The 24,056-nt window shown below is 41.2% G+C and overlaps 1 protein-coding gene and 1 long non-coding RNA gene across 5 annotated transcripts in view; one reads left to right on the plus strand and one right to left on the minus strand.

Moving 5' to 3' along the window:
• GRK5 (G protein-coupled receptor kinase 5) overlaps positions 1-8,651 on the plus strand; it is a 164,059-nt gene extending 155,408 nt beyond the window's left edge. For all 4 annotated transcript variants that reach the window (XM_025152000.3, XM_421789.7, XM_046943277.1 and 1 more), the window contains one exon: positions 630-8,651. In XM_025152000.3, the coding sequence (XP_025007768.1) occupies positions 630-728 (99 nt within the window). In that variant the 3' untranslated portion in view covers positions 729-8,651. The remainder of the gene's footprint in view (positions 1-629) is intronic.
• Positions 4,525-22,298, minus strand: LOC124418079. Its single transcript, XR_006939686.1, has 2 exons — positions 21,957-22,298; positions 4,525-15,526 (listed from the first exon to the last, which is right to left on the minus strand). It is a non-coding gene; the product is annotated as an uncharacterized LOC124418079 (long non-coding RNA).
• Between the last annotated feature and the right edge of the window lie 1,758 nt (positions 22,299-24,056).

Here is a 24,056-nt window from a genome sequence, read left to right on the forward strand (position 1 = left end):
TTTCCAGTGGCTGGAAACTTCATAGTCAAACTATTTTTCAGTAGTACGCTGAAATGCTTTTTGGAATGGTTTTTCATAAGTTCCTTAAAAACCCTTGATGTATGTGTTGAAAAAGAAAATTCAAAAGCTAAGTGAGGTAAGTTAAGGTTCTAAACCAGGATTGTAAAAAGGAGAGCAAGGTCCAACCAAGACAGTTGGATTAAAAGATCTTAGAGGTCTCTTTCGACGTTAATGATTCAATGATTCTATGAAGTCAGAAAGTATGTGACATGCAGCTTTGACATGGCGCTATGGCATCATTTGCAAATCCAAATAACATTCCTAGACTGATGTATTTCTGTAGGGTAAAAGCTGTGCCTCATCACTGGCAGGTGGCCTCTCTAAATCAGTCAGATTTAGCAGATACGGACATTTTGCAATGAAATGACTTCATGTGCCTTTGCGGCATCCTCAAGAACTCCCATGGTCCTCCTGACCTGGAGAGAATACACGTAAGAAAGAAAAGAATATTTTAGATCCGCAGTTCTTCACGCAAAGATCTTACAGGACATTCAGTACATCGTCACCATCAAATGAAAAGCTTGGCACATTTACAGAAGCTAATTGTCATTTTTTTCATCTTTCTGTAGCATCAGAACAATTCAAAGAGTTCTTCAAATTCGAAGGCCAGTTTAAATCACCACATAAATTCAAATCACGTAAGTTCGAACTCCACCGGAAGCAGCTAGTTCTGACTCAGTTTTATGAAACATTCCATCCTTCCACTATAATCTATGAAGCTTCTATGGATGAGAGAGCATCCACCATTGAGTGAAAAAAAAGAATCTCCCCCAAATGGAGATTTTCTACCCGTTCCTTCCAGTGGAGCCTCACATTTTAAGAAGAAATTTCCACTCAGGTCTGTTTCTGGAGGTGGCACTCAAGACTGTGTGAATCAAATTTGTCTATTTAGAACATTGCAATAGAAATTCAATGAACATGACTACTTGCACGTATTTAAATAGCATCATACTAGAACTGAATTTTGTCTTTATTATTTTTAAAGAAAAGTTTTGTAAATTTCTCTATTGTCTCAGTTTACATTTTGTACATTTGTATTTAAATGAAAGTCAGACTTTGGAGGTGTATATTTTCCAAGCAGCAGCTGTAAAGCCATGTGTTTTAAGACATTTTTTAAAAGAAAAAAATGTGACTCAAGACTTCCAGAGCCTCAAATGAGAAATCATTCTTTTTAGTAATTCTAGAAAACTATTCATAAATCACTTTATCAGACTGGGTTTTATTGACATGCATTTTTACAGAACAGGTTATTCTTAATTATTTTACATCTGTATATTTGGTTTACAGCAACACTGCATACGTTTCTCCTCTTCATTAACTTGTAATGTCTTGCATTAAATGCGAAAAGATACTGACAAGGCTTTGATATATTCAAGAATACTCCTTGCTATGCCTAAGGTTTATGATCTCAATGGACCAGCACAGCTGAGATTTGCATTTAACATTGTTAGATCATCTTAATAATTTTTGTTAGAAAGTGTACTCTATTTTAAACCCTTCTTCCTCACTTTTTTGTTGTTGTTGTTGTTGTTGTTGTTGAAGAACAAAATTGAGTGAGAGTTGACTGGGAAAGCAAATGACCATTTGTTTTTCAGGGGCTTGAATCTTACACCCACTATGATGAGAGCAAAGTGTTCTCTGTGCTGCAGACAAAAGCCCAAGGCCTTTTCACCACTGCTCATATCAAACAGGTCACAAGAGAGAAATGCAATAGTTTGTGCACCATGAGATTCATGTCAGCTCCCTATGGCTGACCTGTGGAGATTCAGAGTGGGGTCTGAGCTGCTTTAGAGCAGTACCAGAACCTGTGTCTGCACTTTCATTTGTCATATCAAACATACATGACTTGTTCCCCTCAAATAAGTCCTCAACTTAATTGAATAAAATGTAAGTTATGAAATAAGACTTCCCACTTTTCCTTCCCTCTTTCCTTACCCAGGATCCTTTAACCACTGTTGAAGACATTGTTCCCACTTACAGACAGGATCAGTCAGGATCAGTAGTGGTACCTGAGGCACCTGAATCATGCTCAAGTAGTCCGCTTAAGAATGCTAGATCAAAAATATGGTTCCTTCTCTTTAACAGGAACTGGAAAACCTTTGTGCACCCCAGTGCAGATGAGGTCTCTGTAGCCCACCATGTTCTGCAAAAGAGGGTTCTTCACCATGCGCCTTACAATATTCCCTGGAGTAGACTGATAAGTTCACCTTATCAAGAGCATCTGATGCTCACCCTGATGTGTCTAAAGCCCTGTTAGCTAGCAGTGCAGTGACCCCAGGACGCGCTGTTCCAATAAATGGCCAGAGTTCATTAGATTATTCATTTATATGTTCTATCTCTCTGGTCAATGGAAAAGGGTTAAAAAAAATTGCAGGTTAGCAGTGACAAAGCTATGAGTGATAGTCACAGGAATTAGATGTTAAAACAACTTGAAGATGTGAGGGAGAGAGTCAGGATCAGGATTTGCATAAGGCAGCCTACAGAGAAAAGGTTAAGGAAAGGAGCCTTTGATGCCTTCCTCTGAAGTAAAATACATTAAGATGCAAGTCCATACCAGTCCAAAATCCTCCAGTTTTCCTGGTCACTAGTAGATATGCAGAAAGTATATCATAAGATCACTAAGAATATGTTCCCCTTTTTTCTTCAGGTCAGTGTGGCAGGGAAACTCCTTTTCCCCATGTAGATGGTGCTCAGGGAGAGCTTCAGCTACTCTCGCATGTCAGATGATGGCATTGAAGATCTTAGAGTAGATACAGGATCATAGAGAAACAGTAACAAAGAGAATTTTGAGTAAGTTTCTAGATCAGCTATAAACTAAACATATAATGGTTTCAGCTTCTCAACAGGAGAGGAATTAATGCTACAGAAATGAAAGCAGCTGTGCACAGAGGAGTCTATTACCTCCAGTTCCATTCTCACAGCCTGATGTAGAGCCACCTAAGTCAGCAAGATTAAGTCACCTTGACAGTCTCTGAATGAAAAGACACTTGCTCCAAGAGATTTTCACAGGCTTTCTTCAATACACGTGGAATTTCACCTGATTTGAAGAAACATAGGTGAGAAGTAGAGGAATATACAATAGCCAGACTGTGGCTATCTATCAGTATGCCTGAAACAAGATGCACATATTAGATCTTAGAGAGCTTCAAGGGTTATGCAGCTCAAGTCTATTTTATCATTCTAAGACTAATCACTTTCTAGTAGCACTGTGTACTATAAGTTTGTGCACCCTCAGCTGTCTTCATCCTCTGCACTGATGGTAGGGAAAGGGTTGCTGGATGAGGAACTAGAGTGAAAGCCTAAGTTCTTCTCTCCATTACCCCATCATCTCAGTTCTTAGCAACAGACAAGTATATTCTTTCATCAGAAAAATATGGCTGATAATATCTACCTATCCCACCATGGAGAAAAAAAATGACAGCTGAGGAAAGTCTGGCCCCTTAATATTTCATGGCATAAATTTGATAAGACTGCAGATGTTGTCCTGAGAGCTTCATTTCCTATGTGTGATCAATGTGGAAGACTGAATTTTTTTTTTTTTTCAATCTCCCATTTGGGAAATAAAATCCTGATAGTAATAAAACCTTTAGTGAAAGCTGGTGAGCAAATTGAAAATAGATTGTAGGTGGCCTTATACCTCTTAGATGCTATCAGCCTTAACTAGTGGTGGATGACTTTTTTATATGACAACAGAGAATGACAGCAAATGTGCCTTCTCCTGCTCTCCTTTCAACTGGGCCTGTTCCTTACTCAGCATTTAGGACTCAACAGTAGAGACACAAGGACAATGCGAAGTCCTCAGATGACAAAAGCTGCACTCAGTTGATACTTGGAATTTATTATGGTAGAGTTAGGTATCCTGAACCTCCAGCATGGTATGGTACAAGGATGCTTATGCACACCTGAAGAGTCAAGCCTGGGATTAAGTCCCTCTGGATCCCAGCTCCTTGGAAGCAGTGAGTGGGTAAGGGGAGAGACAGAGAATAAGAGCAGCTGAGGGAGATTTCATGCTGCATCCCTGTTGCTATCTTGTCTGACAAACTTTGAACAGTATTATGGTGCTTAAGCTGTAGAAGTCTCTCAGTATCCCTGAAAGATTTGATCATTACCTCATTACATTATCACTAGCGGTAATAAACAGTCCTACAAATCTTCTAGTCAGGGTTTGCCTACAGCAACAAAGCCTGCAGGATTGTCTTTTCATTGCTGATTTCTATTATTATTATTTTTTAAGTCCTTGTTCAACTCGTCAGACACACATTACAGTCCTCTCATTCCTATAATGTGACCATGAGGGCACACAATTCAGGGCTGAAGCCCTGCCTTGCGTCCAGAGACATCTGTCATTTGCCTCTGAGCCAAACTGAAAAACACCGGGAGCCACCGGTATTCAGGGGCTCTGAAAGATCAGAATTATAATTTCATTTTACAACCTTGGATAGCATTTATATGGGGGTTTATAGTATTTTGATTCAAAGTGAATAGGTTTTGATGTGGGTTAGCACATTGCAAAGGAGTAGGAAGTAGTAGTTATTTAATAGCTTTCCGAACTGATTAATTTTCTATCTTCTTTCCAGTTAGAGTACAGATTCTTTCAAAAATGCAGAAGTTCAGGTCTAGCTGCTTGTTTTAAGTAGACAGATGAGCAAACTCAGCTCATTTTAAGAATCAGAAATCTTTTGCAGTCTAATCCTGAATTGTACAAGCATCTTCTTTATTTTTAAATCTTTACTAAATAATTTGATGAACAGTTACTAGTTTGCACACTTTTTGATACAGATGAACATTCATTTTCTACAGTGTCTCTGTAGAAGAATTAAGTCTTCTAGAATTTTTCCATTCTCTGGTTGTATGAAAGGTTTTTTAAACAAAGGAGTAATGAAGGGAAAGTAACAAATTACAAATTTAGCAACAGGTCTAGAGGGAATGGCCTCATGTTGTGCCAGGGGAGGGTCAGGTTGGATATTAGGAACAATTTCTGCCCTGAAAGAGTGGTCAGGCACTGCAACAGACTGCCCCGGGAGGTGGCTGAGTCACTGTCCCTGGAGGTTTTCAAGAAAGATATAGATGTGGTACTAAGGGTGTGGTGTAGTGGGGAAATAATGGTGGTAGGTGGATGGTTAGACTAGGTATCTTGAAGGTCTTTTCCAACCTTGGTGATTCTATGATTCTAAATAATAAACTCTTATTTGTGCAGTCTTGATCTGGATCTTGTGAAGCTGGTGAAGATAATTGTACCGGTTACTGCAGATCAAACTGAATGTTATTGAAAGGCAGAACTCAAAACTGCAATGTCTGGAGAGGGCTGCTAATTGACAGTTCAGGGACAATGTCAGGTATCCATAAGAACAATGTGATCCCATCTTGTTTTGCAGTCATCCCTTCCACCAGCAACTATAGCAAAGAGTGCCATCAGCAGCTGGAAATCATTCTTTGCTGACACAGGGAAGTGTCTGATTCTAAGACATTCATTCTTAATTTTGTTTAAGGAGAACTCAAGTCCTAACTTGAACTTTTTGCTTTCTCTGTCAAAGCCTCAGATTTTAAATCCAACTCAGCAGAGATGCCTCAGCTGACAAGAAAAGCAGTCTTTAATATTAATAAAACCATGAGAAGGACAAGGAAGACAGAAAGGATGTCAGCTCTGGAGTACAGAGTGAAAACCACCTTTATGTGTGTATCTTCAGCATGTGTCAAATGGCAGTTACTATCACACATCACAGCACATTCTTCCTTGTTATCGTACGTTATTTATAGTTTTTTCACCAACCTTGAAATTGCATACACAAATTCATATTAAACACAGTGTTGAGCCCATGGCTCAAAGTCAATGTCATCTCTAGGAGGAGGGCTGACATAACAGTTTGAACAGAAAAGTAGGTACACATTCAGCCTGTGGGAACAGCCATCACACAGCTCTGCATTCCCACGTGACTGAGCCTCAGCCAGGAGTTTCCCAGGTAGACTTTTCTGGAAGAGCAATAAATGCACACCCTTATACACACCCTTACAGCACTTCTTCTCCTGGATATCTATGGAACAGATTGCGTCTCCATAGCTGTGATCTTTTTTTGGTTCAGATTTACAATTTGTTAGATATCTCAGTGCAGATGAAATAATTTGTTAAACATTTCTAGGCATTTCCCATGCAATCTTTGAAAAGATTGGACTTTGCTTGATAGAACATCCCCAGGTTGCTCTGTTCCTCAGATGCAGACCATCTTCCTTCACATGCACAGCATGAAGCACAAAGTGGCCTGCAGAAACTCTACAAGTTCAGAGTAAAATTTATAATACTTGGGTAACAGGTGCCAACCTCACATAAACACCACTTGGAGTCCTTGTCTGTCACTACAGTAAAGAAATCTGGCAGTGAATGAAGTGGGATCCAGAGACTTAAAGGCTCTCCTGCCTGAAGATGGTCTCGATTCTGTCTCAGGCTTCAAGGAGGTGCATTTGGCAGTGAAGTCTGGGAGAATTTGTTCAATGATTTCGTTCAAGTACCTCCATGGAAAACAGACGATTCCAGAATTGTCTGTCAAGCCTTCCACACATATGGCTTGCAATTTAAAACACTATAAAAATTATTTAAAGGAAGAGTAATAATGCGTAACAATCTTATGCTAAAGCTGAAGGACTATGAAAGTTTAAAAGAATTTCTCACTTTCTTGTGCTGGGCAGGAAACAGTCTCTTTTAGAAATACTGAATAGTATTACTTATATCGTCCTGGCTGGTGATAACGTTCTGTCCTTAGCTGAAAAAGAGGAAGAAACTGGTCCAGAGAATGTTGCAGTATTATTTTTGTCTTTAGGAAAACTACCAGTAAAGAGAAAAGCCCACAGTATGCTACAGTATTATATGCTCACCTCCCTCAGACTTCTCTCTGATAACGCAAATCCAAACTGCTGCAGATGAATCAGCCTAGATAGCATGCTGACAAATGGGTTTTATGAAAGAAATGATTTGAAACAGATTGTTGCCCATGTACTAAAATGAATATTACTGCTTGTGCAAAAGTATTCTCCTTGTTTTATGTACTTGGAGCCAGAAGTGGTGGATCTTGTTCCTTCTGTGCTCATGTTTTACATCACTGCCCTGGAGAAGCCTCTTTGCAATTTTGCTTTCCCATTTCTAAACATGGAGAGATGCTCTCTATCTGTTGATAGAAAGCACTAGGGAGTCTGTGCACAGAACAGATCAGTATCAACTCTTTGTATTATTTAAGTGAAATAGATCTAATGTAGCTGCTCTTATTTACGTGGTGTGGGAGATGACTCTTGTAAATAAGGGCTCTTTTTTACTGTTGGTTTGTCTTAGTTCCTTAGAGATATTGAAAAAGAATGCACTTCACTTCTGTAAAGCCATCTCCAACAGAAGATGAGAATCCAGTGCAAATGTTAAGGTATTAATTTCTTATTTAAGTGCTAGCTAGTAATTGCAGCATTCAGATGAACACTTCCTCTTTTTTATGATGGAAAGACAAAGCTAAGAGGAAGGGGACAGAATAACTCTCACTGGCTCAACATCACAATCTTTCTCTTTTTTGGCCAAGCCTGCAAATAAATTTGTAGGTGCCAATTAAATGAAATGCTGTGTGAAGACACAAGGATGCATGCATGGCAAACATCGGGTCAGAGGCGACCACATTGCTGGGATCAGCGGACTCCAAAGGGGACCTCCATGCTTTCTGGAAAATCAGTGGTCCTGTAGAGAAGATTAACTCCCAGAAAACGAACTTTTCCTGTAGTGGCTGGATGACAAATATGTATTTTCTTTCTCATCATCCCAAGTACATTAATTAGCAAGCTGAAATGGGTTATTTCATACATACAGAATGCGGTCTCCCTTAATTGCATTTCTTTTCAACACTGGACACTCTTCTGAAAGACTTAACATTTTAGCCTTATGAAGGTGAAAGTTGTAAAAACTTTATTTTGTGTTTCTGAGCAATGTAGATAGACCTAAAGATTTCATGAATTATCATGTGGTTGGCCATATCTGACTAATAATTAAATTGTAAATTTGCAGTTTCATACTAGGGTTAGTCTTTTCACCTGCTTCAAAAACTAAAAGTCATATTTGGTATATAAACACACAGAATATCCTTCTGATTGAATTTCAAAAGCATATTCAGGATTAAATGTTTTTAAGCACTTCTAATACTATAGTCTATAAGAGGAGCAGACACTTCTAAAGCAATGTTTAAAGTTGTCTTTCATAACTGAGTCAACAGATCATTTTTGTAATAAATTCAAGCAAGTGTTCTCAACTAGAAGAGCTAGTGGCTGTTGGTATTGTACAAAAAATCATCCTAGTATCCAAAGGGTTAGGGGTGGGGAGGGGCTGTTTGGTTTTGTTTCTCTTTCCAGGGAGATCTTTAACATTGTTTGATGAAGCTAGTTTCATTTGAGATTGTTATTGGAGATAAAGGCTTCTGTGTTCTATGGCTGCTTGGGTTCTTCGTACATAATGTCCTAGTAATGTCACAGTGCTGCTGTATCTAGATCAAACCACTGTTTTAATTGTTTTTTGGCTTTGTTTTTTTTTTTTTCTTCTTTTTTTTTAAATAAATAATTTAAATACTTGAAAACTATATGTATTGCTTTAATGAGGCATATAATCATCTTCCTTAATTCCTTGGGATCTTGAAGATGACCTCAGTGAGAGTGGAATATGTTTCAATAATACCATCCTTTTTATTTTCTATCTCACCGTATCTTCATGGAGAGTAAGGGAACTGAAAACCAAACTTGAGAGTCCATATTACTTTGCAGCAGTTTAGATTCTGATCTAAAAGCAAGATTGTGTTTTCCCTGAGACCTCCTTCCCCTGCCTTACATCCTTATGCCCTCTGCCTTCCTCTGCAATATGAACTATCACCAACACAGCTCTATGGCCTTAAAGACGGGTTCAAGGAAAGGATGACACAATCACTAGTAGGGATGGCGGCTTCGGAAGATACAAACTATTTTTTGAAGCCGAGCACTATCTGGTTTATGAGGGCATATAGAGGATGTTGTCTAAGCTTCAATTAGGCTGAGAGAAAACGTTTGGAGAAGGAAAATGACAATAACCATCAGAATGTGCTCTTCAGTATTCTGTACATGAAGGATTTAAAACAAAGGCAAAGACAAGCTACAAAATCACTAGCAGGAAAGTGGTGCAGTGCTTTTTCTTTATGAGAAATGATGGACATTTTTCAAAGAGGCAGAAAAAATATTTTTACAAACCTGCAAATGGCAAACAGTGTTTGCAGCAAGTTTCACAACAGAACATTGTGAAAACAGATTATCTGCATATCTGCATGAAAGCAGCAGCTACACCCAACAGCTGGACTCACTAAAACCTAAGGTAATAGACTATGTAAATTCAGGTCATGCATATCATCACTTTCCGAACAAACCCAAGCCATTTTTCACCAGATTTTAAAAATCTGGGAGAATGTCAGATGAAGTTTTATTACTTCTCTAGCAGTTCTTGGTGTTCTGCTCTCTCTGTATCCTGATGTCCTTTCTGTAAAGCAACATCTAACTATGCTCTCTCTTGAGAGATGTAATCTTCCTTAGACTTTTCCACTTTTTCTGGCATGAGATGTGCAACTTCTCAGAGAAAAGTCATTACATTATTTTGAAAGAAATCCAATTAAAAAAAAAAAAAAAAAGTCAACTTTTTGAATCCCTTAGAGGTTTTCACAGATGAAAAATACCATAAATGGACCAGACGCTGCAATTTGAAATATACGGGGTGCTTCTGGGAGAGGAGACAATACAAATTTCTGCCAAGTCTGAGTCTTAATTACTGGATTTTGTAATTCTTTTTCATAACCAGTATACCATAAAAGTAAAAAATAAAATAAAATGAAAATAGGGCCTGTTAACAATTAGTGCTTTGATTTGTCATGAATAGAGAAGGGAAACTGCTGCAGAGGCTGAGCAGCTGAAGTAAGCCATTTACAGACGCTTACTTACCATATTTTCATTATATATACATATATATATATAAACTATATACAGTTTACTATATAGTTTGTGTATATTTGTTTAATATATAGTTTATATATGTATGTATGTATAGTTTAGCACCATTACATTATGCCTTAATTAAAGGAAAGTGTGTTCCTCTGCTGCCAGCAAACTTCAGTAATATCCTAACGGTGCAGGGCTCCATGTACCTCTGTTAGCTTATATGGCAAAGGTCTGCAGAGAGACTCAGGATGCTCCAGACCTGCTAATCTGGGGTCATTGCAGTGTGATAAAGATTAAATATCAGGAAGAGGGAGGAAGGCTGGTTGCTGTTTTTAAGGGACTTTGCAGGTAGGAAATGACTTGTAAAACTATATTTTAGAAGCATGCATTCAAAGGTGTAAAGCCATACACTCAAGAAACGCAAGAATTAGAGTTGCTTGTATCCCATTAATATTGCTCTCTATGCACTGTTATTATTATGCCCTCACATAATGCTATGTTATTATGATGCATACACACCCAGAAGAGAAACTAACCTCTGGCAGATTTACAATGGAAACCAGATCCATTCCCTCTGTGGCATCTGCTAATACCTTAGGTGTCAGACTTTCATTTAAGTCTAAAATAAATATTTTCCTTTAGGGAAAAAAAATCACCTAATTGGCTACACCTTGCTATTCGCAGTGGTATGGCAACCTGTGAATTCTGAAAAAAAATCCCTTAGGCTCAGTATATAATGCTTTTTCCCATGCACAAAGGAGCTGGAGCTTTCAGTATCCCGTGTCAGTTCACTAAGATGCTATTGATCCCAGGACTGGGAAAAGGATGTGGAATAAATCTGATCTGTTTCCTTTCCTTTCTAGGGTGAAAGCTCTTAGTTGTTTCCTGAAGGGACTGGCAGGAGGGTTTTGTTCTTGCATTTTGACTGAAAGCTGCTGTTGCCTGTCCTGCTGTTGCTCCATTCTGCTAGTAGGAATTAGCAAATTGATATATTAATTACCTAATTCCTCCGGCTCCTCTTACTTGTTAACTCACATTGAAAAACATCTGAAAACAAAGAAACATCAGCTCAAACTAGCACTGTAATGATGACTTTATTGCTAATAATACTACAGGCAATAGTGCTTTTTGGAAGCTTAAACTAGTTGCCCAGCTTTGGGCCTGATATTCAATGCTCTGTAGAACTAAACATTGACATTCTATGTAGTAGAAAAATCTGTCTGCAGCTGACATTGTATACTTAGATGACCACTATAAACACAAAGTTTATACACAATAAACAATTTGAAACTCAGATTGCATTAAGAATTTGCCATATTGACCTCACATTTACAACAGGAAAGTGGGACAGATCCTACCTACATAATTACATCCCTAATTCTCACTAAAACGCAGCATTCCTTCCTCTTTGCACTTGCAGTGCTTTTTAAGTCAAAGGTTTGTGAGTATGCACATGAAACCACAGTGGTGATCAGATTTAAAAATGAAGCTTACATCGGTGTTCTTCAAGTGTCAGACACTGTTACAAGGATCTTCCTGGTGATTATAACATGTGGCAACAAGACAAAATCAAACATTTCTTATCAAGTAGTTCACATCCATGCAAAACATAGCATAGATTGAATGGGTCAAAGTGATAAGTTAAAAAAACAAGAAAGCTTAAAACAAGCAAAGTAACTTGGCAGGACACAATATTGTTTCTTCAGATTAGCTAATGGAAACTACGTGCTACCAATGGGAAACCACACTGCTCCACTGAAACTAATCACTCTTTTTTAAGGCAACTTAAGGATTCAAGTAATGTGTGCATTTAGAACAGCGCTCTCTGTGTATGGTAATTCAAGAGTATCCCTTATTTTTACTGACTCTTAGAGGAAAATAATCAAAAACAAAGGTATGCCCTGTCAGTGAAGAACATTGTCCCACAAACATATTTCTGCATTAGAATGAACTAACACACATGAACTACTAAGTCACGACAGGACTGAACAGGAACGATTCTTCACTTGGAGGACTGCAGGACTGGCTGTAAACAGCTCCAGCATTACTTTTTTTGCACAAATGCTTCTAGAGGAGCAGCGATGTGCATTGTTAAAATGTCCAAAAAGTCACCCTTGTAGAGGTCCAGGACATTCTGGGTTTCCTTTTGAGCACTGTGTTCTGTCCCTTTTCTGTTTTCTTGATTTGCTGAGCTGCAGGATTCTTCTGTCTCCTTATACCCAACCATTACCACAGCACTGCAACTACTTCTGCGCCGAGATCCCCTGTGGGTGAGGAAGGGGTTTTGGTTCTTGTCTGGAAATCCCTTTGTCTTCCTATTGGACCTCTTACTTTCATAGTTCCTGAGCTCCATCAGCCTCTCATTGAAGTACTCTTGCAAGGGTTTGTCGTGGAAGCCACTGCTGTGTGCCAGTTGGCCCTTCATGTAGCCTCTTGAGGGGCCCCCCAAGCAATGGGCTAACGAAGCTGTGTTTGGAAAATCATTCAGCTGTGAGGAAGAGCTCTTTCCTCTTTCCCAATCCTGGAAAAGCCGGTTGAAGCCTCGAGTTTCAGGATAATTTCTTGATAACTGTTTAAAAGGGGAAGGAGAGAGGCAGGAGTGGGGCAGAAGGGTGAAGGGAGTCTGTATTAAAATGTGCTGGTTTATGTAGAAAAAGATCTTATGGTTCCTCACAGTAAACAGCTGTTGGGAAACATTTCAGGTTCTTAACCTGAATTCCCTGGGGACTCTAATTCTTATCCCTCTCTGGAAAATAAATGCTTTGGTCTGAGGTTAAACAATGCTGACCTCTGACTCTGATGTACTGCTACAATTTTGTGTAGCCTCTCTGAAAACCTAATTTTCTAAAAGAATCTCTCACCTGTCTGTATTAAGAGAACTTCAAATCTGTCCTTTTCAAATCTTGTTAGCCTGTAGGTGCAGTGTCCTGTGATTAAAATGTATTCCTATTGTAAGAATTTTTTCTTCTTTTTTTTTTCCTTTCCTTACTCTGCTGTGAATTGCAGTGTATTATTACCAGAAAAGCAATTTTCACATGGGATGTATTTCTACATCCTAAAACTATGAAGTTTATTGTTATTACCCTGTGGTACATCACAGACGTGCATGGAGTTTTCTTCTCCTTTCCTATCATAGGGTGCCTTTCTTCCTGTCAACCATTTTAATACCTCAGCTACTTGAATAGCCAAAGGCCTGACTCGACTCCCATTGACATCAGTGGGTGTCTCTCCGTTGACTTCAGGGGAACACCCATGCTGTGAGTCTTTTTACTGACTGGGAGGGAAATCAGTGAGTGCAAAAACAATTTGCTAGAAATTCATCACATAAAAGATTGCCTTTCCATGCCCAGAGTTAAATGTCCCCTGGGCTCTTGAAGTTACTGCTCTGCCATTTCCATCTTCCTCACATATACTCCAAGACATCCCAGTCTGTCTTAAGCTGCCAGATGGTTTCAGCTCACCAAATTAGGCTAGACCATGGCTTTTTCTTTGAAAAATCTTAGCTGTTCAGCTTGATGGAAGAACTGTTTTGCATTATATTACTCTTTCAAATCAATAAAAAGAAAAACTACACTGTATGTAGACAGTAATGTTTCACAGCTGGACCATGGAACATTTTGCACTCATTTATTATGCCTGACAATGCCTTTGGTATCACAAAATGATCATTCAAGCAGCTTTTTGCAATTGCTAATTAAGATACTTGCTAAGGATTCAGCCACAAATCTGGTCTCAGAGCCCATCAGTGTCTCAGTAGGGCACTCCATCATCAGCAAGCTGGCAAGCTGCTTACTAATGATGAATGGAAAACATTGAGCACAAACCAGGACTAGTGGGTTGGACAGGCCATGTAAACCAACAAGCGATCAAGTTTTTGATCTCTCACTATTCCATCACATTCTGGAAGAGACCCAGAAAAATTAATGATCCTGTCTAAAGTGATTATACTTCTGGAGTCAGTTAGGTAACTGAAGAACACTAAAACTTGAATAAAAAGTAGTTTTTCCTTCCCACATTAAACTTTTAAAAAATGTTTAAATAATCTCAACTTGATAATGTAATGGAGTACAATTCTTTAAAGTTAAGCTTTTCTATATCAAAACATAGTCCAAAATTTATTAGCACATCACATATCAACTTACTTAGAGTAGTAAGTTGAAATGCTATACATTTCAAAGACAGTTTTTGCATACAGACCTTAATGTCTTGGAAACCTGGATACTCTGGGATGATGGGCAAGATACATATGCTAATACTATTCGACCGCTTTTGCTTCATTGTCATGTGAGAGTAAGAGCAGTTCCTGGAGAGATGGGATTGTCCCAGGTCAGGTGGGTTTCCAGTGAAATGGAATGGTTTACAGTCTTCTATATAGCAAGTCCTTAGGCACATCATTGAGGCTGGTCCCCCCATTTCGACGCCACTCAGGAGCATTTAGAAGCAGTCTGTATTCCAGAACAATCTCCTCTCTAGTTTTCCTCTAATGGATAATCTCATACCAGTGAGTCCCTTGGCAATCTGCAGTGTTGAGTATCAGCAAACACAGAAGACAGACTAAGCTCTGAGCTCCTGCTGAACTGGGCTCTTAGAGATCACAGGCAACTGATGCCTTCATTGGGGTCAAACCATTAATGCTGCTTTTATCCTCTGAAAGCTCTTCACAGATGGTTGGTAAATCCAGACTGTGAACGCAAAGGGCTCAGGTGAAGGAGGGGGGGGGGGTGGGATTTGCAGGGATTACAGAACTATGCCTTCTGTCAGTAACGTCTCATTCTGTCATCTGATGCAGCCTGATGTGACTGCTGACGCAGCAGCAATTAAAGATGATCAACATCCCGCAGGCAAGAGTTGTCACAGCTCACCATGGAGCAGGCAGATCACTGCCCTTAGGACTAGGAGCTCCCTGATAACAAAACATTAAGGGCTTTTTCTCAGAGAGGCGCAAGGTGAGTAAATCAACACAACCAACAGGTAAAGAAAGACAATGTAGACAACTATAATTAAAAAAAAAAAATCTTCCAACAAATCCTGTGCTACAGGGCTTCCTCAGTGTGGCTGGAAATGAACTGATGATCCAAACTTCCTTCCCTTTGTGCATGTGTGTCTTATATATAACTGGGGAGGGATGCACAGCCTCCAGGCAGCCATGGTAAGAGACTGTGGTAAGAGCTAGACTCCTTTCAGGCAGGGCTGTGAAAGTTTTCACAGTAAAAGTCATTGAATCACAGGAGTATTAACACTGGAAAAGACCACTAAGATCATCAAGTCCAACCACTGACACACCACCACCATGCCCACCTACAAAGCAGTAGTTGACCTGAACAGCTCACAGCCTGTGAGCTGTAAAGAGCTTTGGATCTTATCGATGACAGCGTCAGCTGGATTTGGGTCAGTGCTTTGGACTGCTTGCAGCTGCAGCTTGGTAGGCTGATGACAGAACTCTCCAAAGCAATGCCCACCTCACTGTTGGGCAAAAGCAGGTCAGGCGTAAGAAAAGAACCTGTGTAAAGAATTACACACAGATCTTCAATATCTGACTGCAAAGATACAACTCTACTTTTTACCTGCTCTGGCTCTGGCATTTTTGATTTGAGATTAAAATAATTCTCAGGCAGATATCAAAGCACTCAATGTGAGTGACCACACCCACACACTGCAGAGCAGTGCCTGTGTCTGTAGCTCCACAGAAGCCACAGAGAAACTCAAACACAAGGCTGGTGATATCAATTTTCTTGTAGAGATGTCGCAGCACTCACAAGGTAATAGAAGGATGAGTCATCCTGATGCAGCCCTGGTGACTTGCATTACTGCATACAGAATAGTATCTTAATGCATAAGCAAAACATGGCCTCACTAGCAGTGCCTGGGAATTAACACAGCATCAACAAAGCTTCCTGACACCATATTTCATTCTAGAAGTCTCCCCTCGTCTAAGTTAGGAAAAAGAATAAAAATAAAAAATAAATAGATAAAATAAAAACGTACTTATTTATTACTCCTTCCCAGACCTATTAGATATTATCTGGGACAACACTGTTTTTTGGACGTGTTCCAGGCAAACCTGGACCACTAAGTCAGCATGGACAGGTGGGAGGTAGGTCCTGCCTGTGAGTCTTCATGCCATGTCACCAACTCTAAACTGCTTCAACCACAAAGAAACAAGTGGTGTGTAACCTGACTGGTGCCAGAACGTGTCTTACACTGTAAAGAGAACGGGGAGAAAAAACACAGCAACAGCAGGAGTCAAATTAATTTCAGAAAGCAATATTATTTCACAGATTCATGGCCCAAAGTTGTCATCTGATTAACAGAAATAAGAGGGGTGCCAAATAACTGCCATTAACACAGTTGCTTTAGGAGATGTGATATATTATAAGTGTAGAGGCTTTGCAGGGGTCCTGCAAAAGTACCAGTTATTGTAGACACCTAAAGAGTTCCCTCTTTCCAGAGTTCCCTCTTTCCATTTAAGCTTGCAGCTCTAAAGCACTTGCCTCGTGGAAGTGAGACACCGGCAGCTTTCAGTCGGTAATTGCTCATTGTGCTTAATGAGTATGCCAAGTGCTACAGAGAATGCACTACATGAATGGAGCCTTAGAAACGTCCCACGTTCCTGCTTTAATCGGAGGTTCTACTCCCACAGTGTAAAATCAGAGCTCCAGGAGTCTCTTACGATCTCTCATTCCTTCTTCTACAGTATCATTACTGCATGTGGTGGGGCCAGTGCACTTCAGTTTTCAGCAAAGAACTTTGTATTGTTGTTTAACATGAAACTTTACATTATCCTTTGATCCTCTGGTGAAAAGAAGCATGTCTTTCAGCAGTGTGTAGGCTTCATAGTTACCTATCTTATATCCCAACCTTTACACTCTTTGAAATAGATTATTTTTAAAGGATAATTGCATTCTTACACAATTCCTCATGTCACATAAGCCCCGTGACTTACTGACCGGGGACACGAACAGGCTCTACCAGTAAGTATGGAGTGAAGTATGTCATGAACAGAGCAGCTGCTCCTTGCCTGGAGATCACCAGTGGTGGCTGGGAGCTGGAGGGGAATTGCAAAATGTTGAGTCAAAATTTATGGCTTCTGAGGTGGCTGGTTCCTCATTTAGAAATGGCTTTGGTCTAGCTCTAAAAAGAAGCCTGAGCTGTATCACTGCTTCTACACCCGGACTTCCCCTAATTCTGGGCGAGATGACTGTGTACCTTCTGCTGGTACACTGCCCTCCACTGCAAAAAAAATGTCTGTGTGTGTATGAATCTAAACACCCATTTTACTTGTCAGTCAAAGCTCTGATCTCACTTGCACTGTTTTGACCTCAGGCGAAGCTATGTGCATCTCTTTTCCTTTATTAGATGGCTAATACTCTTAAAAGAAGAAACAGATGGCTCCCGTTTGCAGATGTCAAACACTTGCCTCATGGGGCATGTTTACTATGGGATTTTCTGCAGAGACTCCTGTCCCAGAGAGCTAGATTTTTGTCATAAGCACCGGTTTTAAACCTGAAGCAAGCATTCACTGACTAGGCTGAGCCAGTTACATTTATGACTCTCAGTGCTTCTGATTCTCTTTTAAAATTGCTTGTAGATTGGAGTACAGGAAAGGGATTAGGAAAGCTTATAGTTCAGGGAGTATTAAAATTGAAAGTCAAATAAGAGACAGACAAGGAATAACACATGCAATAACTGCACTCTTAGGAAGTGCAGTCCAAGAGCAGAGCTACAAGAAGGGAAGAGCAACATTTCTCAGCACACATGACATTGATCTGGGAACACTTTTCCACTACAGGTGTTTGTGCTTAATACTCTGTTTTACCCTCTGCCTTCCTTCTGCACAAACTTTCCCATGTGAGTACCTCAAATGGAGCAGACAGGTGCGACCCTTTGTGTCATGGAACAGAGCAGCTGTGGAGCACTGAGTTTTGCCGCAGCGTTCCCCACAATGAGGATTTCAGGCATTGTCTTTGTTTCTTTTCCTGTTTTTGTTTGAATACATGGTTCTGAGCTTCCTGCCTCAGTGACCCAAAGCGGAGGGAAAGTGCTCGTCATCTGGGCCAACAGTGTTCAGTGGGAAGCATCTTTGTCCCTGTTTGCAACAAGTCTGCATTAAGAATGAATTCACCTGAACTGCTGATCCTGCTGGTGTATAACACTGCGTATCGTAGAATCATGATTCTATGATTCTATATCTTTTAGGAAGGCACTCTAAATGGTATAAAAGCAGACTCCTCCCTCTGTGGGGGATTAATTCTGCTAACTCCAGGTGGACACTTAATGATGATGCTGACAGGAGTTTCAGAAGCATTACGTTAATGTGCTTATTTCAGGAGCACAAAGTGCCTCATTGGCCCACCTTTATCCCATTGCACCTTATAAAGCAGAAGGAGAAATTAGCAAATCTCCCCCTGAGTAAAATCCAGGGTAGAGAAAAAAAAAAGAACAAAAGTCATACCAAAAGTCATAAACAACATGGCAATTGCTGCACCAGATACATTCCTTTTGTTTGTATTCAGTACCTGAACTGCAGTGAGCTTCACGCAGCAGATTAACCACACTGAACCACAGTGACAGTACCTTTCGCATTCATTTGGGTACTTCACCATCTCAGAACACCGCATTTCTGTCTTCCTGCCCTCACCAGCTAGAGGTGTTGCTTCTTGGGGATGAAATAATGCCAAAGCATCACATCAAGGATAGATAGCTTTATCAGCTGTACAAAGTGATATCAGAAAGATAAAGCAAAAAGAGAGAGAAAATACCTTCTGTGATTCCCGTATTTGGAAAGTGCATAGTAATCTGGAAAACACAGGTGATTTCCTGTCTCACCTACTCATAGATGTTCTGATTCTCCACCTGCTTTTCAGTTCAGTGGTGTTTAGTTAATTTTTCTTAGTGCTTACATGCTGTGCTTGGTAACAAACCTAAATACCAAGACACCATCTTCGTTCCTCCCACCAGTTCTGCTCCCTTTGACTTCCCTTCCATTTTCTCTCATCACTCTATCTCCTGTTTCCTCTTTCCTCACACACAAATTTGACTACACTTGACTCTCCACTTTGGTTTCTGCTGCTCTGACAACCATCTAGTCTATCTTTGCCACAATTGGCCAAGAGACCTGTAGAAATGGTGGCAAAGAAAGAATATAACAGTGTGTGAACACAGCTTTAACGCTCAGCATGGCTCTCTGCATAAAGCCAAGAGAGATCATGTATTAATGCACGTCTGTAGTGGAAATGCTAAGTCACAGCTTGAAGCAGTGATTGAGCACCTGGTGGAAGGCAGGGCCAACCCAGAGGAGCCCAGGTGCATGCAATGCAGCTGAGTGACTGGAAGGGCTGGAACCAGGTTCCACCCCTTCCCAGACCTCATTTAAGGGTTGGCAGTGGAGGTGAAGGTATCTTGTGGGGGATCCTTACCTATCTGAGGTCTTCTAAAGGTAAGCAATTTTTTTGTTGTTTTTTGGTTGGTTGGTTTGTTTTAGCTTTTCTTGGTTTCTTCATTTGGGCTTATACTCACTTGCTGTAGCCTAGGATTCTGCTGCCCTGCTGTTGTTTGCTGTGTTTTCTATCGCATTATAGTGTTACAATGTCATATCAGTGATAACGGGTTTATATTCAAGTAAGTGATGCCCTTTGCCCCCAGGCCAATGCACGGTAAATGCCTGATACTCTGCTTAGCTGCACACTCTGGAAACAGGTCTGCTTGAAGCTCTCTCTCTCTTTTTATAAAAACTAATAGAAAGCAATCTCCAGTATCAGGGAAGTATTTTCAGGTCAATGAAAAGCCCATCCATTATGTCAGCTCTTATCAGTGCCATCAAAAATATCACCATTAGAGTCAACACAAGAATAACAAACAGAAGTTACTTTCCCTAGGACTGCTCCTTTAGCATCCAGAAAAACCTTATTGCTGAGACAATGTTGCTGTAACTGCTTCCTACCCATGTGGAGAAAGATGCTGGTCATGTCTGCTTTCTCCCTCAGTGGGTAGGAGGCAGCTTCAGAGATCAAGATATCACCTCTCTTTGTTCTCCAGTCCTGCTGCTTAATTTCCCCCAGAAAGTGGGGGACTTGCTGCACTAAGTCCTCCAGGAGTGAAAAAAGTCATCCGGAAACTAGCAAAAACGTATTAGAATCTGGCACCTCCTGAAATCTGTGTGGATTCAGTTCTGAGTCACAACTGAAACTTGTGAGACTGTATGAATTATTATTCGGGAGACCACCAAAAACCTTCATAAGTACCCTCTCCTGATGTGCTGTTTTCTACCCAGCTTTCACTGTCCTGTTGTTGCCTTCTCTTTCCGACCTCAGCTGGCTTCTTACCTTCCATGAACCGGGGATTTCAGGGGGTTTCAGCTCCAGCGTGCCTAAGCTATATCAGCTGCTCCTCAGAGTCAGCCTCTGTGGTCTCCCTCCTGCCCAGGCCGGCCAGGAATGCGTTCAGCCTGCAAATTCACCGCTACTAAAAGCACCTTTCCCTTGCGGACGCCCAGCAGCGCGTTGTGCAGCCCGGGAAGTGGCACAATGGCGCCCCCTGCCGGCCGCTCTGCTCCCGCCGCCGAGCCATGGCAGAGCGGGGCATCCCCTGCCAGCGAGTCGGGGTCGCACAACGAAACCTCTGCTCCCAGCCGCGGAGTCAGCGACTGGCCAAGCCTCTGAGAAACCCCAGCACTAAGGTGGTGGTGGTGAAGATTGCGTTTCTGGCTTCTGTCAACTAAAATAGCTTTATCTAAGACAGGGCCTTGAAATGCAAATCTGTTAGTGGTGTTAACTTAATGAATCCTAAAGCAGATGCAAAAACTGTCACCTGATTAAATCAAACTTAAATTAGTGCTGTTATCTGTAGAATTAAATGCAATTCCAGCCTTGGTGGAGCATGTGCTTGGAAAAAATACCTGGTGGATTTGGCTGTGGCAGATGGAACCTGAAGCACATCCATGCTGCCATTAGCAACTCACTGCAAGATAGAGCAGAATCTCCTTTTGCTGTAGACCCACCTATACCAGTACAACTACAACAGGGGTAGATTTTATTTGTTGGTTGGTTTGGTTTTGGAAAGCAAGAAGCACAAGGAAAGGATTTTTTTTCCTTAAAGAAGCATTCTTCTCAAGGCAACAGTCACTTTACTAGTCCAAGTGTCTGCCCTGTCCTCACTGCCTGAGCTCCCCAGCAGAAAGCATGTGAGTCACTGCTTGTGCAGTGCCTCCCATGCTGCTGAAGCTCTGACTGGTGCCTTCTGCTCTGCAGGACAGTGCTGCTCTTGTGCTGCAATGGGAAGCTGGAGGCTGACTGAAGCCCTGTGAAATGGTGCGGCTGTTGGACAGGAGCAGCCTGCCCATCTTGCAGTGATTTTCCTCAGGAGTGACTGAGGTTCAGCACTGCTGCACTTGAACCAACTGTATTTGAGCTGAGGGAGTGGGATGTCCTTCTAAATTCAGAGGTGTGACCCATCAGTTCTGGCTACCTTTAACTTGTAGACACCTAAAGAAAACGAGGGTTTGTAAATACACGTTTACTATTTAGCCTCACTGGTGGGCATGAGATTGCTGTCCTGACAAAAGTACAGCCCTTGTTTCAGTGGCTGACAAGGAACCCTCCTCCTACTATGCCTGTCCTTGCTCATGCTGAAAGGCAATTAGAATCATAGTAACATCATCAAAGCTGCAAATTTTACTGGGGAGGACAGAGGTTCACATCTTCTGAAAGGCCCAGAACAGAAATGCAAATGCTTTTCAGTCACTGGGCATCTCAGCAGAACAGATTGATAAACGTGTGTATGTACCATGAACAAATACTAACCTAAAGCTCAACGAAGGCTTGAGGGAGCAGTATCATACCAGAAAATAACAAGTCCAGTTATTAACAGAGTAATACAGGCAAGATGACATGACTGAGTGAGTTACCATGGTAAAGAATGAAAAATGCCATTACCTTGTGCAGGACCTGGTGGCTTTCTCCCTCTGATGAATGTCTGTGAGCTCTGGGGGTGGCCATCACACTCCTTAGTGACACAGCTGTGCAGGCACACAGGCCTGCATGGGAGAAATTAGTGTAGGGGCAGTGCTGGGATGCTTCTAAGTGCTGGGCGTTGCTCGGGAAACAGAGGTAAGACCAAGCCTCGACAGGGCAACAGTGCTAGAAATGCCTCCGAGGGGTCAACAGCAGCGTTCAGTCAGGAGACACAGAGGTGCCTCAGGGAGCACAGCACAGCTCACGCTCAGCTGCAGCGTTTCGGCGGGAAGTTCTGAGGTACCTCAGAGCGGGGCGGTGCAGCACCGTTTTGGCGGGAAGCGCTGAGGTACCTCGGAGCAGAGCAGTGCAGCACCGTTTTGATGAGAATAGACGTTCAGTTTATAGTTTATGCTATAGTATGTTTTATCTGCCACTTTCTCTTTGCTGCATGCAAAAATAGGAGAGGAAAAGACAAATAAGCAAGGCACCACAAGAAAAAGATTTTAAGAAAGCAAATAGCCCTGGAAACCGCAAGACAGTGTTCCAGGCATCAGTGCTTGCACAGCAGCTGGGGCCTGCGAATCACCCAGGGGCAAAACCACCTCTAAATGCTGTATTTATAAGCTCTGGAGGTGGGATGTGAAGGAGGAAATCGAAGTAATAATCCCAGAGTGTTTATGCTTACACAAGTTAGGAGGGGTTAAGGAGCAGGGCAAAGACCACAGAGCATTTGGGATGGGAGAGAAAGGGGGAGGTGAGGGCTGCACAGCCTCTTGAAGTGGGTGCTTTGTTCTGCTGTAGCCCAGATGCTCATAAATCTCCTGACCTGGTGAAGTAAGACATGCATTGAAGCAAGATGCTGCTCAATGGGAGACTGCTGCCACATATGTGAAATTGAAGTTGGCCAGACATAGCCATGTCATGCTTTTAGAGACTATAGTACTCAGCTCATCCAATACACAGGCAAACTAAGAAATGGCAGTGAGGCAACTAATGGCACAGATGCACTGTTCAAATAGCCTTGTTTCCACTTCAGTCATTTCATGGGATCAAACCTGAAACTAGCTTGAATGCAGGCTAATGTCCCTTCCCTTCATTTATGTCACATGGTCACTGCTTTGGCTATATACGTTTTTATTCAGAAAATCATGAAGGCCTTTTTGTATGTAGGCTGATTTGCTCCCTACTCCCCTTTTTTTTCCTTCTCCAACTTGAGAGCTTTCCTGTGCCTTCAGTTACAAATGCACAGAGCTGAACCTTAGCAGCACAACCTTGAGCACGAGCTGCTGCTGGCAGATCTCAGGTGTGTGATGTTCCTGTTTGTTCACTCCATCCTCTTGGGGGTCAGTTGCACTGGTATCCCTGGGTATTCCTCACTGAAAATGCTGAGCCCTTTAAAAAAAACCTAATCACTTCCAAATTCTGTATTTCTAGCTCACTGTCTCTCTTCTGAAGTGGGGGAGAGGGGGAATAAAACAAGAGGAAAAAAGACCAATTCAGTTTTTGGCAGCTTTCCCTCTCATAGAAGAGCGTTCCACACTTTCACATGAAAGGAATTTTTGGCAAACCAGAGCCAAGAGTCAAAATGACAAACACAAACAATTACAAAAAAAAAAAAAACTGCCATGCTCAGTAGTTTTCTGACTGCTGCTAGTGGGTTAGTAAGAGGTTGGTTTGTTGCCTAATCATGAGCTCAGAAAAAGACAGTTCATCTTGAAGTTTACAGTGCTATTGGCCCAACTACAGAGGATAAGACTTCCCTTAAGCCTTTGCCCAAAGCCTAACGATGCCTCCAAAAATAACAACTTGCCTTGAGGTTGGAAATCTTGGTTCACAGAGATTTTGTTCATGTTCCGTAAATGATACACAAATATTCATCCAAGTGGATGGAAAGAGCTTAGAAGCTGCATAACGTAGTGAACAAGACCAATCCTGAGATGGAAATAATTTACTTAATTCTTTGCAGTGCTGCTGTCACTTCCAGCCATCTGCTAGTGGGGGCTTGGTCGACAATCTACTAAGCAGCTTTGGAGATGAAACCTTCCCAAAGCAGAGATCACAAAGAGTTCACTTATTTCT

Source organism: Gallus gallus, chromosome 6 (genome assembly GCF_016699485.2).
Source record: "Gallus gallus isolate bGalGal1 chromosome 6, bGalGal1.mat.broiler.GRCg7b, whole genome shotgun sequence".
Lineage (NCBI taxonomy): Eukaryota > Metazoa > Chordata > Aves > Galliformes > Phasianidae > Gallus > Gallus gallus.